Genomic DNA, 17500 nt, shown 5'->3' with positions numbered 1-17500 from the left:
TCGAAGCAAACTAAATTCAATTTCAGGTTTTTTTTGTTGTATAATGTGCCATACTTTTTGAAGTTCGTTGTGCGTCATCTAGAAAGAGGAATACTAAAAACGAAGCGAAAGTCTCACACTGCGAAGCATTCCTCAGTTTTGTACATTAGTATGTCACTCTAGCTTGAAAAACAGGATTAAAAAAAGAAACCTTTCGCAGTTGGCAGTTGTACAAATTGGAGAAATAACTTAAGGTACGCTTTTGGCAAACACAGTTTTCATCACAAATCATCTGGAAACATACGATGCCCGCTGTGCTACTGCGTTCCAGAGTGCCAGTGCCGGAAGAGGATGTTATTTTCATTCTCAACCATTGTATTGGTCCATCGATGAGCTCACGCGCGCTCTCGCGCTGTCTCGCTGGTGATCTGCGCACAAACCGCGGAAAACGCAATTAAGTCATAGACTTAGCGGTTTTCCCCGTGTCACGACTCTCGTCCCTTCTCACGAGTACCATGTTTGTCCAGAGCGTACCACAGAGTAGGTCGCAAATCATGCTCATCACCTCATCACTGACGACTCTTGATGTGTGTGTGTGTGTCCCGATGGTGATGGAAGGCGGTGCGTCCATCAGGTGTGTTGATGGTTTTTCTCATTTCTCATACAATCCGGACATAGCATCCAGTTGCTGTGTGTGATCGTGTTATGCAGAAAGAGCAGCAGCAGCAGCAACACTATTCGGTGCCGGTCTGGGGGAAATGGGATCGTCAAATGCTCCGTGTGCATACCTTGTTTATGTGTCACGCTCGTAATGCCTCCATGGTAGGAGGTAGAGAAAGGGTTGCTTGCTAGCCACTGAAGGGAAAAAGGGGCAGCTTGGAGGCGCTTCATGTGTCCTCCATCAACAACTCACTGATGAATGTAACTGTGAATGAATGAGTATCGCCACTCGTTTTCAACGCACGTCTTCTGCAGATGCGATGCGTGTGTTACATTATCATGCAGCCAGGCACTGGCAGGGCGACCGAGGTGATTTTTCCTCTAGTTTTTCATTCAATTGCACGTACACAAGCGGTTACCAGCAAAACAATCCCCCTGCCTTTCAGCGAAATCACCGCCCAGTTTTGTTGGATAACAGAAAAAGCGTGTGCGAAACGTGTGGCGGTGATGTGTCGTGCAAAGCATATCAATTCTATCACTGTGTGGATGTATGCTGGGTGTGAACCGGTAACAAATATAACACAAACTGCGTCTAGCGTCTTCCGTGAGAAATGATGCGCTCATTATGAGTGCCCGGAAGAATCAAAACCAATAGTTTAAGCTACAGAATAATACAGAAACTAAGCTTATATGGTAGTAGTGCAAATGGGATTACAAAGCACCGTCTTCTGCTAGTTAAGAAAACTTTTTGTGGTTCATCTCGCATTTCCACCAAAAAGAAGGTTTAATGTGCCGCATAAAAGCGAAGATGTACTGCTTCTCAGCAAAACTGCGTCATCAGCCACTTTTTCGGGGTTTGACTTGGGATGGAAGAAGCTCCTTGGAAAAACACGTGGACCTTTTCCCTTCAAACAACGGCATCGTGTACCATCGCAGCGTATGTGTGTTAGCTCAACTTTTCATTAGTATTTCCCCGGCGATCCATGGGAGTTAGCTGCCGGAAAATTAATTGTATTTGTTTTTCAACCTTTTTTCCTGCTTCACTCACACGTTGTTCTTCATCTTTCTTGATTCGCAGGTTCGTACAGCCCAGCCAGGTTACAGGAACGGGGAGCGATTCTGCAGCTGACGCAATAACGGTGAACATTGTTGTGTTCCAGTTACAGCGTTGATTTCTCGAAAATCTTTTTCGATTCACCACCACCTTAATGGTAAGATCGATCTGATCGTTAAGGTAGATTCTTTGGCACACACGCACACCTGGTGCACTAGAAATTCTTAGCGTTGATGTTGGAAAGGGGCACCGTAGGAATGAGGTATTAAAGATATATTCACGATACACCACATCGCAGCGTTGGCACAGCTCAATCATTCCGTCCAAATATGCAGCTACTTCTGCTTATCTGGAGCGGAGAGCGCAATCGAGATCGCTCACTTCCGCCATTGTTCTTTAGCTTGATATTGATCTTCGGAATCGATTCGATTCTATACGTCAGCGCCCCGCTCACCACATGTGCTGATGATGTGTCTGGTTATGCCACTAACCGCCTGAAGGTGCGGTACCGGAAGAAATTCCTGCCTTGTTGGCTCGTACCGCAGCCGGCCAGTCGCTCCACACATAGACAACCGTAGACGGTCGGCATCCATAGTTGGTTCAGATTGATTAGTTTCGAACTAAACCTATGGCCTGGGGAAAGGAAGAAAAGAGGATGCTGGTGGTGTAGTGCTTGATGAACCAACTCGAGTTCAAATGGTTCCCCTGGTGCTGCTTTGTAGATGCAGTGCACGACCACTTTGTGGTTTGCGGAGCACAAAACAACGGGGAATAAAGAGTGAGGAAGCTGGATGCATAATTTATCAACATGTTGTAGCATTGCGTTTTATGTTTATATGATATATATATATCATATACTATTCTTCCTTTTTATGGCCACCGGTCACCAACGGTGAGTGAAGTGGCTAGCAACAAACCAGAGAGCAGCTTTTCCTTCGCTCTGGAGCTGGAAAAACAATATTTTCTCATTTTTTGTCTTATTTATTATTTACTACTTGTACGGCAGTTTCCGGAATTTTCCGGTCTTGCTACTACCATCGGTCATTAATGAATCACAGTGAGCAAAGTAAGTTATACATCGCCGTTGATCAACGCGATAACGACAGCATCTGAGGCGATAACATAAGTAATGTTTTGAAACTCACTCACAACCTTCGGTGGCAACGAAAAAAGGTCCTCGCCAATCGTGCATTGAACCGTTCGAGTTGCTCAATTCTCGAACAATCCCGTTAGATTACTTAATGCCGGTGCTGGCGGTGGCGGGATTCTTGATGCCATTAGTTCATTGATTGCGCATCATTATCGCTCGCGCCGGCACATCCCATAGGAGTCCATTGCTTCCTTTGGGGTTTCTTTTTTTCAAAACAGTCTTATCAGTGACCTTGTTTCACGATTCAATGTTTTTTTTTGCAACAGTTTCTTTAAAATGTCACGTATGCTGCTGTATTGTACGTAACAAAAAAGAATGATAACTATTATCGCATGTTTCTTGTGAGACATGATAAAACTGTTAGAGAAAACTGAACTGAAGACTTCGTGTTTGTAGTGTTTGTTACATAGAGAAAAAGCATAATATTTCGACTTATTAGACTCAACAGAATGCGGCGACAAATTTGCTCCACCAGTGAGGACACGGAGCGTCCACCAGCAACACGGAGGAAAGCTCTCCCATAATGACTCGCAGTTCTCTCTGCCTCTCTATTTATGTTGTACGCAATCTCCACAACGTTGATGGTGGAGAGAGTTTTTTCTGCGCCTCCATCGTGTTGTGCTCTTTTTCTTTTGCCCCTCCCTCCCCCCCCACCCCACGACCGGCTGCTTCGAACACCAAACGCCAACCACTCCATTCCATCGACGAAGACAACGACCACGATGTCGGCGACGACGACCACGACGATGCTCCGGCGCGTAAGATCGTGGAGTGAATGTTGGATCGATCGCCAGGAAAAAAAAAGCGCCGCCCGCTTCAGTTCTTGCCGAGCTTTCGCGGCGAACGGCGGTACAATTCGCGGCTTGAGTTCGTTGCATGCACCACGTTTTTGGGGCAGGCGCGAGTGTTACGTGACCTGCATGTGGTACGCAGTGCGTTACAAGTGTATCAAAAAGGCTTCAAGGAGCGCTTCAAATGTGAGATTTGTGTTGCTGATTGTAAAACGGCGAGTTGTGTCTGCTGAGAGGGTTTTAGTGACATGTTGTGTAAATCACTTAGTTCACGTTTTCTGCCTCATTAGTGACGAGTTGGCGCCGGCCAGAACCCCCGTAAATGGTCCCGGAAATAAATCGAAAACCAATCATGAAATTGCGTTCCATGATAATAACGCTAAAGGCAGTTTGCGCTCGGTCTACTGGTGCAGGTGCTGCTGCTGCTGGCCTTCAAGAGTGTTTCCAGATGCGTTATCGTGACCGATCGTGGAGTGGCTAGCTAGTGTTATTGTGTGTTGGCAACAATCAGTTGTCGGTGCGGAGAGAGAGACAGGTTGCTATTACAGCAGTGAGCGATTTAATGTTGGCCTTCTCCAGGGCCATTCGGGAAATTGCTGGCCAGAAACAGGTTCAATAAGGCACTTGGAGCAATGCTGCTGCTCCAATTTGTAAGACGAAGATGAGGTGGTTTCGTGGCCGTGGTGTTCCGTGGTATGGTAGTTCTTTACTTTCAACCGGAGTTGCATTACATTTGGTAGATCCACCACAAATGACATTTATGAGCCTACCAGCATGCCCTTGATCGGTTTCCGTGGTGCATCGGTATTCCGGAAGTCCCTCTGTTCCCGATACCCGTTTTTTAGCCCCGGGGTCGGCCGCCTTTCGTAGAGGTAATGACACCTAGGCCACGTGTACCACAACAAACGAGAAGGAGGTCACCACCGTTCATCCAAGCGGTGCGAGATCGGACCGGAAAGTTGCAAATCAAAGAAGAATGAACTCATAAACTAACCGGTACCGGTACTTACTGGCTGCTTCCGATGGACTAGGCATGATAAGCGATGTGATCTCGCTCTCGCACCATCCAAACGTTTACGCATTTAATAATACTTAAAGAATGGGTCAGATATCTCTGCCGCTGGCCATCATCGCTAACTGTACCACCATCCTTTCGCTTGTTGATAAAGTGTGTCTATTTGTCGGTCAACGTCACAGCTGAGAGCTGACCATCAAGGTGAAAATCAACGACTGCGATCTCGACTCCGCCGACAACGAAGAACTGAATCGCTCCTAAAAGGGCATCGTTTTCTCAAGAAGTCCCGCTGGCAAATGTGTTAAAGATCATCAAGTAATCCCTCTGCGAGGCACGAGCTGTGTATGTGTATTTTTGTGATTTGTGCATGAAAGCCAGCCAGGATTAACCCTAAATTCGTGACGAAGTCAATACTTCATCACCAGCCAACCGAAACACGGGCCCCAATTCCCTTTGCGTTGTGCCAAATTTGCCCCCAAAATTAGCGTTCAAATATGCGAAACGATCGGCAATAGATCAACAATGCGCAGCCGTTATAATGTCCACTATTTCTTCTGCTCCTCGTAAGTTCACAAAACCGGCCGGCCAGCCGACCGACCGACCGGTCTACTGGTCATCCGTCTAGAGAAAGTGTTGACAACTTGATTTAGCTTCCCATTCAGCTGGGATTGTTGATGGATGTTGCGTCTTTCAGACGAATTTTGGCCGTTCAGTGCAAAGGAATGGGCAATTGCGAAGATTAGTAAATAGATGATGCGTATATGACGCCGGTGGCAGAGCAGCAGAGTGACCATCTGGCTGAGAGACGAACGTGTGCGCCATCTAGTGTTTACCTTTGTGCTTGATCCTACAGCGACGGACACGACGGACAGAGAGGGTCATGGATGTAGGTAACAGCAGCTCCGACGGTTTCGACCACGAAAGCATTGAGTAAACATTGAGGCCGCGCCATGATTCGTAACGCCACGCGAACGCCAAGGTTTTCGGGCATTATTTGTTTGCATAACATTAGCTTCTCACCCACCCCAGCTTCTCTCTCATTCGCGATCGGTAATGATGTTCGAATCTTTCGGCTACGGGGCCGCCAACGAGAAAGAGAGGTCCGCACTTCCGGTTCGCGAAAACTGTGTTTCTTGCACGCTCGGTCGGTTCATCTTCTTCGATTTAGAGTTTAGCGGAAATGGTCGTTGTCTTCGGGAAAAGGAATCCGTTCGTTCCGTTTGGCCATAGTGTTTCGTAGTTTTCAATCTTACGTAGAAGGGTAGTATTTAGCGAAAGCTTTCTACTAATAAATCACCTTTCAACGGTGGTTTCCGCGGTGGAATTCGATCGCCGCTTCCAGGATTTTTACATCATCGCCCGGAATCCGGGTCCGGGCTGGTAGAAATCGTTGTCGAACGTCGTCCCATACAGTCGAACAGCGTTTGTGTCAGGAGTTGCTTATCTTATCAGCAGAGAACTGTACGATGCTGCGATGGCAGGATGCTGCGATGGCAGCACCTCCATAAAACACTGCAATAGAACCAAATTGATTTTCATTTTAAATTTATTTTTCCTCTTCCGGAAATGGAAGCAGCGCGTGTTGTGTGTGTATGTGCGAAGTGAAACAATAACCCGCGCGTAATCAGTGTGCAACCGGTACCGAGTACGTCAGTGGAGGAGTCGCATACATATGGAGGGGTCCGCGTGAAAAAAGGCACGACTCTGCTGCTCAGTAGAGTACAGCAGCAACAGCAACGTTAGGATACTATCTCGGGAAACATCTGAAAACCGAGTTTTCACGGTCACCGCCATAGAGAAACGTCCCCTACTCCGTACGTTGAACAGGATGAGCGTCAACGATCCGACCGACTTTAGCTTTAAGTCTAGCAAGCTCGTCATCCTCAAGGACTTGAAGGCGAAGCTGAAGGGTTACCTGTTCACCGTACGTAAAGTGTTTTATATTTCTATTTTTAAACCATGTCCCTAACATTAATCTCCACTCCGGAACGACACTTTGTCAAAATGACCGTCGGTACAGTTACTACATCGTCATAGCAACCGCGGCCGACATGATACTTGCTTCGATGCTGAGTTTTTTATGACTTTCGGAATATCTTCGTGAAGTGGCAGAACGTCACACGCCACAGCCACCACACAAAGAGGGCCGAGAATGAGCGATGTGGCAAGACAATTAACTTTTGCTGATGATCGAGAGCTGTGCTCCCGGTGCTGTTGTGTTGCGGTTAGATATCATTTCGCACGATCGTATGCAACGGTGTGCTAATTTAAGCTGCGAAATCTAGCATTTGCTGGGTAGAAAAGCGTCTTTTGGCTATTCTATATTCTCATCCGTTAGTCTTGTGCGCTTGTGTTTTTCGAGAAATTGGAGGTGAAAATCGTACATTAACCTTCCCCCTCCGATTAAAAAGCAAAAATAATTTTGCTTCGCTTGTTTCGCGAGAAAGATCGCAGAAACGGTAAATGCTTACATCCTTCCTTCCTTCTATTCTTCGCGCGATTTTTTATCTCTTGGACGCAACTGTAAGATGGTACGGATGTGGTAGCAATTGAATACTTCTCGCGATCGCTTCGATCATGTTTTAGCGCCATCGGTTGTTGGCAGCGACAGCGTCGTGCCACATCAATCATGGTGTGGTGCTACTCATGACGAAGAGGCCATGTTGGTGTGAATATAAGAACCTAGAACAAGCTGTACCTCAAAAAGTAAGAGAGCATAAGCAACCCGCCGATGGAAAAAAGATGGAAGGAAAACTAGCAAGTGTGTAGTTACAGCGCCTGCCTCCCCCCAAAATCGATCCCGTTACACGTTTTCATTAATGTTTCGTTTGGACATTTGGGCCCCAGAGGGTACGAAAATGAACCCAAATATAATCTATAATCCACCAAAGTTTCACTCTGTACCAGGGGTTTCTATTTATGCCCAGGCCAGTGAGTTTATTGGAGAAATGGTCATGAAAAGTTGGGCACGATTATGATGAGGTCAGACGCGATTAGCTAAGTTAGATATTGAGGGGGAGCTGCACGTCTTCGCCGTGCTTAATCTGTAATCGATGTAGTAGTTTGGAAGCTTTCGATAATGCAATGCTATGTGTTATGCATGAGAACAGTGACGTTGGAGCCACCTTGGCTTCTCACGATCGATCCATTCAGTCTCCAGCTCCTCGTTTTTATCGACCGAGCAGGCCACAAACAACAAATGTCAGCTGTTAGTCATGGCAACTACTGGCCTCCGTTACTACGCTGGTCCAATGAATGCACGACCCGAGTGGTGGTCATGGCTTACTACACTGGAGCTTATATGGAGCGCGTGCTCCGAAACATCCTTCAGGCGCAGGAGGAGCAGCGGGCACGTAGCAACCAATGATTGGATTGAGCACCACTGACCGCTACTGGTTCTTGAGCGCAAGTCCTCAAAAGAGCCCTCCAAAACGGATGATCTTTTTCGTTTCCTACTTAATGCGCAGCCAGGTCAATGATCGATTCCTTTTGCACGAAAAATGGGCGGAACGGGGTTAAAATTCATTCACATCAAGCGAGCGAAATCTCCCTCACACCGGTTGCTAGGCGGGGCAACTGCAAATTTTATTGTGTCTTTCAGATTCCCACCAAAGTCCCGGTATCAACAGAACCGGGACTTTTCCTCCGCAGCGCATAATTGGACCAAATTGGCAAGCACTCCGCTCTCGGCCGGTGTGAAAGGTTAATCGATTGCTTTCGCGAGTGGTTTCGTGTCTGCTTCGCTGCTCTGGAAACGGTAGTTTTGGTGATTTGACGCCCTTTTTCGCTTTGCAAAATGAGCCGCTAACAAGAGATCGGCCACTGCCTTGCCACATCCTCTGGTTGGGGAAGACGAAACACCACTGAGGTAGGGAATCTCGCTTGGCCACTAAACGGTGTGGTAGTCCACGTCCGCCTTCCTAATTATCGTGTTCATAATTTATACATCTGGGCGGCTAGCAGATTTAACCTCTGTCGAACGCGGGGTCTCCGAGCATTACTGTACCGTCTGAGCCACCCACGCGGTGTTGCCACACAGCAGGAGGGACCACGGGAAAAAGAGAAGGAGAAATGCTGGAAACTATGTACCCGATCGCGTAGACGAATTCACTTTCACCCCGAAAAGACGTGTCGTCGTGCCTCCTAGTGGCAGTGTGATCATGATGATGTCGATGTCGAGAAGTAGGAGAAGAAGGGAGGGGAGGGGGCGATTTTAGTCCCGCCGTAGTGTGGCACAGCCCTTCCGATGTGCGCAGATCTTCAATGGCGGAGGAGCACAAGGAGAGAGGGCACAGAGAAGGGTCCTTTCTCTTTCAGCATAGTTTTAGCCACAACAACACGCTGGACTCCCTAGCCAAATGGATGGTGGCCGGCGTCTCATTCTTTGTTTCTATGCGAAGGAGAGCAGAGGGCACGGTGGAAGCGGGGGCAGCGGTTAGGGCGATGTGATATAAGCCGCGATTCGTCATAGATCTGTTGAACGCGGAACCGGTTAAGCCAAGATTGTAACGATGATGAAGGAGCATTGGTGGCCTAGCTGGTTGGCTAAAGCTGGCTAGAGCTGACTCCAGTCCAATCGATGGACGTGTGATAGTGTTACTAATCCTGTATTACACGTGAACAACGTGGGCTGGGTTGTGGCGGACTATGACAGCAGACTTAATGAAAATTTGACAAGAAACTGTAATCATTTGTACTGCAAACGAATCGTCGACCTATTATCAGAACTTGATCTCGCCACGTGCCAGCTAGCCAGGCCAGTGAATGCTACTTTCTGGTCCATCGGGGACACACTTTGTATGAGCGCGCTGTGTAACTTCCCGATTCCAAGAGAGCGAGAGCTTCGGTTTCGAGGCAACAGCACGTACTCCAAAGTCAATTTAAACGCCAATGGCGCTGCCGCAGCGTCGACGTATACCATCACACACCAAACCCCATCGGATCATCGGGGAAGGTTGGTGTCCTATGCGACACCGCGCGTGAGTGGTGAACCCTTATATGGTGCGCGTTGCCCCATATGATATCGATAAAATATATGATAATTGGATTGTCGCAGCCGTTTAGGGACCGGCGAGGAGCGAAAGGCCACTCGCGGCGTGTGTGTGTGTGTGTGTGTGTTTGCGTCCACTACGGGCTGCCGCACCGATACCGTATGAGTTTTTGGGTTCAAATTACAAATTCCTTTGCTCACCTCTCCTCAAGAGAAAAGGTCCAGCGTGCCAGGGGTCGGTCACACCCGGCGGTCCTTTTTTTTATCCCTATCCTTTTGCCCCTTCAAACGCTTGGAATTCCGAAAAGCTGGTGAGAGGCTCATAACAACGAACCCACGATAAGCGCATTGCTATCACGTGTTATCGCGTTTTGCAACATGCAGGCCCCAAAGCTGCCAACCAGCCACAAAGTCAGAGCCTTCCGGTTCGCGCTCAACGCGAGCACAGCATTAGTATGGATGGCCGCGATAGAAATGTATCCATTTTGATGAGTTGATTAACGCGCACTCTCCAGACCCCTCGAGAGCACGTCGTTCTCTCATCCTTGGGTACAAAATCTAATTAGAACTCGTACCTCAAGTAGCGCAACTTCCTCCCTGGAGTGCTGCTTCTGAATAGCTCGTGCTTGATGAATACACAAAATGACGACATAATTTGAATAATACCGTACATCTCCAGCATCATCCCACGGCTCTAGCGGAGGCGCATCTCGACACCCACACACGCAAGAAACTTCCTCTCTATGTTTTGGCTCTCGGATATCATCTCCGGGATCGCAAAAATCGAAAGTGACAACCGCGTAACGCCTCTCACTTCGCGGTCAGCATCCAAGGAGGCAGTGCACCCAACCACCATTGGTTCGCGCGTCTCCCGACGGCTATTTGTTGCGCGTTAATCAATTAACTGAAATCCAATGCCATGCTGCTATGATGTCGCTGCTGGCTGCTTGGATGCTGCTGTTGGTCGCTTGCTGTTCCTGTACTAGCTGCGCCGGTCGCCAGCAGGAGCCAGAGTCTGTGTGTTGCAAGCAAAGCTAATTTGCGCCGTGTGCCAGCGGGCCACTAGGCCACCAAGCGCGTTATTAGTGGTCCACCGGAGCGTGGTGGTGGTTTAGTTCCATGTGATTAGAGTGCACGGCAGCTCGCCACAGGAAGCACATTCCTCCTCCGTCCTCCTTTTCATCTTATCCATGGTTTGGAACACGCAATCTCGCTCCCGCAGTGCGCGAGCTTATCGGTCGTCGTCAGACAGCCTCCTGGACATGCAACCCCACACGCGCTCGCCCGTTCGCAACCACGCTACCTTTGGCTTGTCATGAATTTATGACATCCGATATGTATATTTGCGCGCAGCCCTTTCACCTCGACCGTCGGTTCTAGGGCGACCAGTCGCACAATGAGGTGCATGTTCGAACCGATTTCATCTTATTTTGTTGTACTCTTCGAAAGGTCACACTCGGCGATAACCGTGTGGAAGACAAAACCCAGTTGACAGATCGCTATGCACATTTCCATTTCACCGATGATGGCAGAATGTGGAATGTGCTATTAGAATTCTTTCCGGAGTGTTCTTGGCTCCAACTGGTGCCGACAACTGGCTGGCAACCCGATTCTCGACCGTGTTGAAATCGTCTGCATGCTCCGTTATCAGCCTATCGTTGATTGTGCTCGACGGTTAGGGCATAGAGGGGGCACACCACACTATCAAGCCCGTCGGAAGAATGCCTGTGACAGTTCACTTTCGTATGCGGTTCGGATTGGTACGCGTGTCACGAACGGCGCGGACTGTATAGTGTTGGTGCTCTTGAGATCGGTTCCCAAAGTTTCTTATCACTCGGCGCGTTTCGTCTTATTTTCGGCGAATGGTTTAGTCAACCTTCATCCTCTCTCCCTCCATTGTTTCAAAGTGATCAATTACGTTTGTCATTTCATGTTGAAGTACTTTTGCCAGTGTTTGAAGTGAACTCGTTGGCATAAACCACATATCTTAGCAACGCAACATATGCGATTACTTCGATCGATAGCAACCGATCGATTCATACTACTAAGCGCCAGTGCTAGTAGCTCTATAGAGAAAGAGATACACCGAAACGTTTTCAGGAAACGCGTGTCTGTTTTGTTCGTCTGTTGTTGTCCGCATCGTCCGCATAGTTCCTTCGGATATGGCGTGTTCTAGTGCAATTTGCACATAATCTCAATTGGCCAACAACAGCATTGAGCCGCGGAATGCAGGGCGGGGCACTGAATCCTTCTCGGTCGGCGCAGAGCATATTTGTCGAACAGAAACTGAAAGCAAACTGTGCTGGCCCGATTCGAGCAGCCATTCCTCGCTCCTCCCCTCCCCCCCACCCCCCTTACATACGTACCTACACGCAAATCAAACAAGATTGCTCCTCCGGTGTTGATTACACGTACCAGCAACACCGTTCGCTGCCACTCGGTATCCCCTTCCCGCGATGATGGAACCTCCATTGGCGCGGTTTTCATTGAGCTCGAGCATCGCTTCGTGTGCGTGCGATGACAGCAAACGGCGGTGGTATGGTAGGCTTGAGATAAGATAAAATGGTTCGATAAAGGCGTGAGTTCAGACGGTGAGACGGCAGAGGAAGTAGTTCCTCTCACGTGGGGCGGGACGCCCGTAATTGGTATCTCGTTTCGCTCATTGCAATCCTCGATTCACTTTCCTCGCATTTCGACTTTGGAAAGGAGGAAGATATCATGGTGTTTGTTGCGCAGGAGGAGGACACCGTGAGAGATGGGGTGTATTGTTTGAATAATTTAATTATTGTCTCCATCGAATGTGTCCCGCTCGGCTGTGCAAATCCTTGGTGCGCGCGCGTATTCGGAAGGCACACCACACTATGGAAATGGAACGAGCTTTCCATTGCGCAACCTCCTTGACATCCACCCACCCACACCGCACCTCAACCACACATACCCATCCGCATTCAAATGCGAATCAAGGTGCCGTTGGCCGTGAATGGTGTTGCTGCGATGGTGGCAATGGCCAGAAATGGCGTTCGAGGGCAAGGACCGGATTTTATTCAGTTTCATTCACTCCTGCGGATCATCGGCGTCGTCTCGGCCGAGACCGCGACATGGCGGCCCACACCCAACTCACACAGCGTCTGGTTTCGCTCGAAAACAAAAAAAAATCCGCAAATGGAGAAGGGGCCCTGCGGTAGGTGTAAGCCATATCCTCCACCTTCGCAAACGCGTGTCGGTATGCGCGGCGGGGATCATCCATCGCGTGCGAGCACGAGCGACCGACCGACCGACCACCTTCCTAATATGTCTTCCTGTTACATATCATTACGGATTCAAATCACGGACTCTTCGAATCCTCCTCGATAAGTGGAGGTGATAGTGCTGGGTGTTGTGATCGCTGAACGGGGTGGGTGCTTGTGTGGCGGAGGAGGAGTGCCACTGGAAATCAATTATCTCACTCACTGAAGCGTATCTCGCTGTTCGCAACAAGGCGCAATCGAACATTCCGATTGAATTAAACGCCGTTTAAACGTCGTATCACCATCGCACGGCAAGTATCTCGCGAATTGCTTTCGCTCACAAGCTCGGTTTGCTTGATGCAACTCAATCATCGCCTGATGACAGATGAGCCGCGAGCATAACCACATTGTGCAACAAACGAGAGATTGCGTCACATCCAAGTGGGCTGCTAATCGATCGCTATTTTGTTTTGAAACTCAAGCCGCCAACAAAAGCCGAGCGTGGAGAGCAACCATTGACTTCATTTCCTCAATTTGGACCGTTGAAAGGGGGGAATTTGCGCGTTAAATTATGATTTATCATCCGGCCGGCCAGTAGCGACCAGCGGTGAGAGGCTTTCCTGAAGCAGAGGAAAAGGAAAAGCAAAGAAACCATTGTGTCCCGCGTGGTGGTGGTCAGCGTGCTACCCAAATCGTACCCTAATCTTGCCCTGAAATGAATACTTTCACTTTAATGATATCGATATTAGCCATCCAACGCTGTTCGTGGGTCAAAACGATGCTGCACGCACATACGCAGATTCTGGTTGGAGATTATCGATGGAACATTAGTCTCAATGCGCAGTAGCCTGGCTTTATTACCCGGGGCAACACCAGGACCAACCATGACCAGCACGTTTGACGTGTGATGGTGACGTGTGATGATGGTGAATCCATTTCGTTGAATAACCTTTCGGCTCCCGGTCTCATTGCCTATCTTCCTCGAACCCCCTTTTAAACCATTTTTAGGGAAATAAAACGTGCGTAGCTCCAATCTTGGTTTGTGTGTAGGTTTTAGTGGCATTTGAAGCAGCAAAACCACTCACCATTAGCGAGCTCATTAGCCGTCACCATCACCAGTCGGCCATAAACGACCTTACGACTAACTGGTCCAGAATGTGTTGGAAATTTCTCAATTTGTCGCCAGCTTCGTAATGAGCCCCACTTCCGGTCATCAAAAAGGTGGCTCCTCTTTCGTTGCACGATTAATAATCTATTCTCTCCTGCAGCCCGACATGGTGCTTCCTATTTCGAAACACCGATATAGTAAACATATGATAGTTGTTTTGCTTTCCCTCCAAGGACTAGCTCTCTGGGCTCTAATGCTCTAATGCTCTAGTGCTCTAGTAGAGGCCCTTCTTTTCAGTCGCTCATTTATTCCTAATATGATGCCGCCAGAGTCAGCCGCTATCATTAAGCGGCAGAAGACGCAATGTAATGAGCGTTATACAATTGTCCAGCTAGTTTCTACGTAATGAGGCTCGCGGAACGATTAAAGAGCGAAGAAAGAGAGGGAGAAGAAGAAGGTTGGTTCATGTGTCGCCGTCAACTCTAACACGCGTTCCCACCGCAATCGCGCGACAGACATCTTCTAATGAGACATAATTTCATATGTTTGTGGAACGGGGGAATATACCTCGTACTCTGGACCACGCGTGTACTATTGCGCTCTTCCGGCTTGATGGAAAGTGAAACCTGCACCCCCTGCGGGTTGTGTACAGCTGCGAATCCCTTCAGAAAAAAACCCCGACTGGACGACGTCGGTGCATTCACACACGAAGTCGCTCTTATTAGCTACCGATGGTACTCCAATCGTACGCCAATCGTAGACCCGCGCCCCATTCGTCCCATTAACTGAACTCAATCATCGCGCAATTGGCGCAATTTTATGGACACCACGGACACTCATACGTGTCCGGGTTCACCGGTGATTTAATGTCGATATAAATAGTCTCAACAACCTGATCTGAGGCCAGATACCTAATTCTTGTGCGCTCTCTCTCTCTCTCTCTCTGGGTCATTCAAAATCACGCTTTCTTCCTGTGCCACCGTCCATGTTCACAATTAGAAGCAGGCAACACCAACATTATAAGAAATATACACCGCCGTGAATCAACAGTAACGTGTAACGGAACCGGTGGATTTTCGGGTCCGGAACGAACCTGAAAATTCGAGCGAACGAGCGGCCTAAAGCATGGCACTGGATGTAACGGAGTACAACGGCAACCGCTATCGACGGCGACGACGGAGCCGCATGTTCAGCACCTGCGTCAGTGCCGTGGTCGAAAAGGTAACGGATTCCTCGCAACCGATCACCTCCGCGACCAAAGCCGGGCGCATTCCAGATTAACTGCGATCTCATTGCCCTTCCTGCGCTCAGCGAGCACCAGCAACCGACTGTTTTCGACGGGTTTCTTCTGCTTCTGTAGCAAATGAAAGAGACACGACGATGCCCGGTCGGTCACTTCTCACGCCGCTAGCTCGGCTCCAAAATCCGTAAAAGAAAATCATAGTTTATCTCATAGTAAAGCCACTTGTTTGCCATTGTCTCATCGTAAACGGTTGTTTAATCTGCTAATTTGCTGCGAGTTCTTCCTCAGTCACCTTTGGTAGTATCCATCGCGTAGCTTCGTAATTGGTTCCCCAATCATTTCCGACAAGTTGCCTAACCGGGGAGACCGTTCGCTGCTATCATCATTGCTCGATAGTTGTATGTTTAATGTTGGTTGACTCTTAAGCTAGGCTCTGTCAGCCATAATTCATAAACTTGTTTGTTGGTGACACACACGCCATCTATCCTACTCCACATTGGAACTAAAGTTTTGCTTTTTTTCGTTTTGGATTTTCATAATTTATTGTATGCTTCATCATTGCATGAGGTGGCCTTTTGTTGAATATGCATGTAGCGCCGCCCGTGGCTCGCAGCTCGCGACGGTGGTGCGTGGTCCGTCCTCCACACAATTCACTTTCGCTGTCCGCAAGTGAACCGCGATGCCGGTGTTGTCTGTGGCCCACTTCCTGCACCCGGCGTGTGGTAGGGCAGGTTGCAAATTTCGCTGAATATGCTAATATGGTTTGTGCATACATTTGTCGTATCGAAACACAGAGACCCCAATGGCCGGATTCTGCGTAGAGAGTCAACCACTAGGTACCGCACAGACCGAGGCCAGGCAGGCGGGTCTGTAATTCAATTTCGACTTTCATCTGTAACGATCTCCGCGAGATGCCGTATTGCGGTGAACGACTTGACAACCCTTTTGCCCCCACGGCACCCTTGCTTTCATGTAGTGGCTGGTATGCGTACTCGGGCAACCGCAGGTGTGTGTTGTGGCCGTTGACCCATAAATGGATTTTAGTTACTTGGTCCCTGCGTGCTCTGCTTTGCATAGGAACTTAGTTTTTCTCCATACATTCCACCATTCCTGGTCTCTATTTGTTATCATTGTTATGCCCGAAACGGCGGCTACTAGTTGAACTCTGGATGTTGTGCTTAACAGTAACATTCCATCCAACTTGTCCAGCACAGTGCTGGAAGTAGAATGGAAGCTATTAGTCATGTCAGCGTAAACAGTAAACGATTGTTGTGTTGTTGGTTGCTGCTAGCGAGATTTGTTGAGGGAAAGGAGGTCATCGGTAAACGTGCTCAAGAGTCCGTGCCGTCGGAGACGAGAGGAGCAAACACTCTTGGAGACAAGTTCAAGTTCAAGTAGACGCTTGAGTATCCATCATGCTCTCGATGTTTCTGGCACGATCCCGTTTCAATACAAAGAGGCACAGCGTTCCATTCAGTTTCTTGACAGTTCTTACTGATAACCAATTGAGAATACGCACTTTTCGTTTGCTTGCTTATTATCCCGAGGCTCGACGCAATTCTAACTATTTTTTTTTTTCTAATTTCTCTGCTCCTCTCAAACAGGGTGACTACATCAAGCATCCGGTGCTGTATGAGCTGAGCCACAAGTATGGCCTGCCAGACAATGTATCGGAGCACCTGCTGCCAGATCGGCTGGAGGAAATCAAGGAGGCGATTCGACGCGAAATACGCAAAGAGCTGAAAATAAAAGAGGGCGCCGAGAAGTTGCGCGAAGTCGCCACCGATCGGCGCTCCCTCTCCGACGTGGCGCTGATCGTGAAGAAGAGCAACAACAAGCTGGCCGAGCTCAAGTCCGAGCTGCTCGAGCTGGAAAGCCAAATCATCCTGACGCAGGGCAACAGTGTCACCAGCAACAATGGCGGACAAGGTAAGTGTGTGTTTGTGTATGTGCAGTAAACACATATTTTGTTTTACTCATTTAGATGTGCGGCTTTGGCTTCATTTCAAACATATCGAATGTCGGTTACTGTTACGTGGTGTTGGAAAATGATATCCTCTATCACAAACGCAGCCACAGGTTCGACCCTCACCTAGTTCACGACCTGGCCTTTACTTTACGTTTTTAACGATTAATGCAAGAATAATACAAATGATTTTATTTCTGAAACAAAGACAAGATCCCTTATAATTCGGTAACACTGAGTGCTATTTGTGCTAAGCCATTTGTTAATGTCCGCTATGCAATGTGGTTTCTGATTTTATTACTTTTGGTGCCCACGAC

At 48.4% G+C, this 17500-nt stretch overlaps 1 protein-coding gene across 5 annotated transcripts in view; it reads left to right on the top strand.

Annotated features, from left to right (window-relative positions):
- Window positions 1-17500, top strand: part of LOC125955145 (serine/threonine-protein kinase N) — a 47534-nt gene that overhangs the window by 8174 nt on the left and 21860 nt on the right. Inside the window, exons 1-2 of one of the 5 annotated variants that reach the window (XM_049686090.1) lie at window positions 1833-1850; window positions 16822-17146. In XM_049686090.1, coding sequence (XP_049542047.1) covers window positions 1848-1850; window positions 16822-17146 — 328 coding nt within the window. In that variant the 5' untranslated portion in view covers window positions 1833-1847. Of the gene's footprint in view, window positions 1-1832; window positions 1851-6263; window positions 6574-15080; window positions 15196-16821; window positions 17147-17500 lie in introns of those variants that run through there. The other 4 variants (XM_049686086.1, XM_049686091.1, XM_049686087.1 and 1 more) reach the window with 4 other exon arrangements.

This window comes from Anopheles darlingi, chromosome 3 (genome assembly GCF_943734745.1).
Source record: "Anopheles darlingi chromosome 3, idAnoDarlMG_H_01, whole genome shotgun sequence".
In the NCBI taxonomy this organism is placed as follows: Eukaryota; Metazoa; Arthropoda; class Insecta; order Diptera; family Culicidae; genus Anopheles; species Anopheles darlingi.
This window is presented reverse-complemented; position numbering and strand designations above follow the sequence as displayed.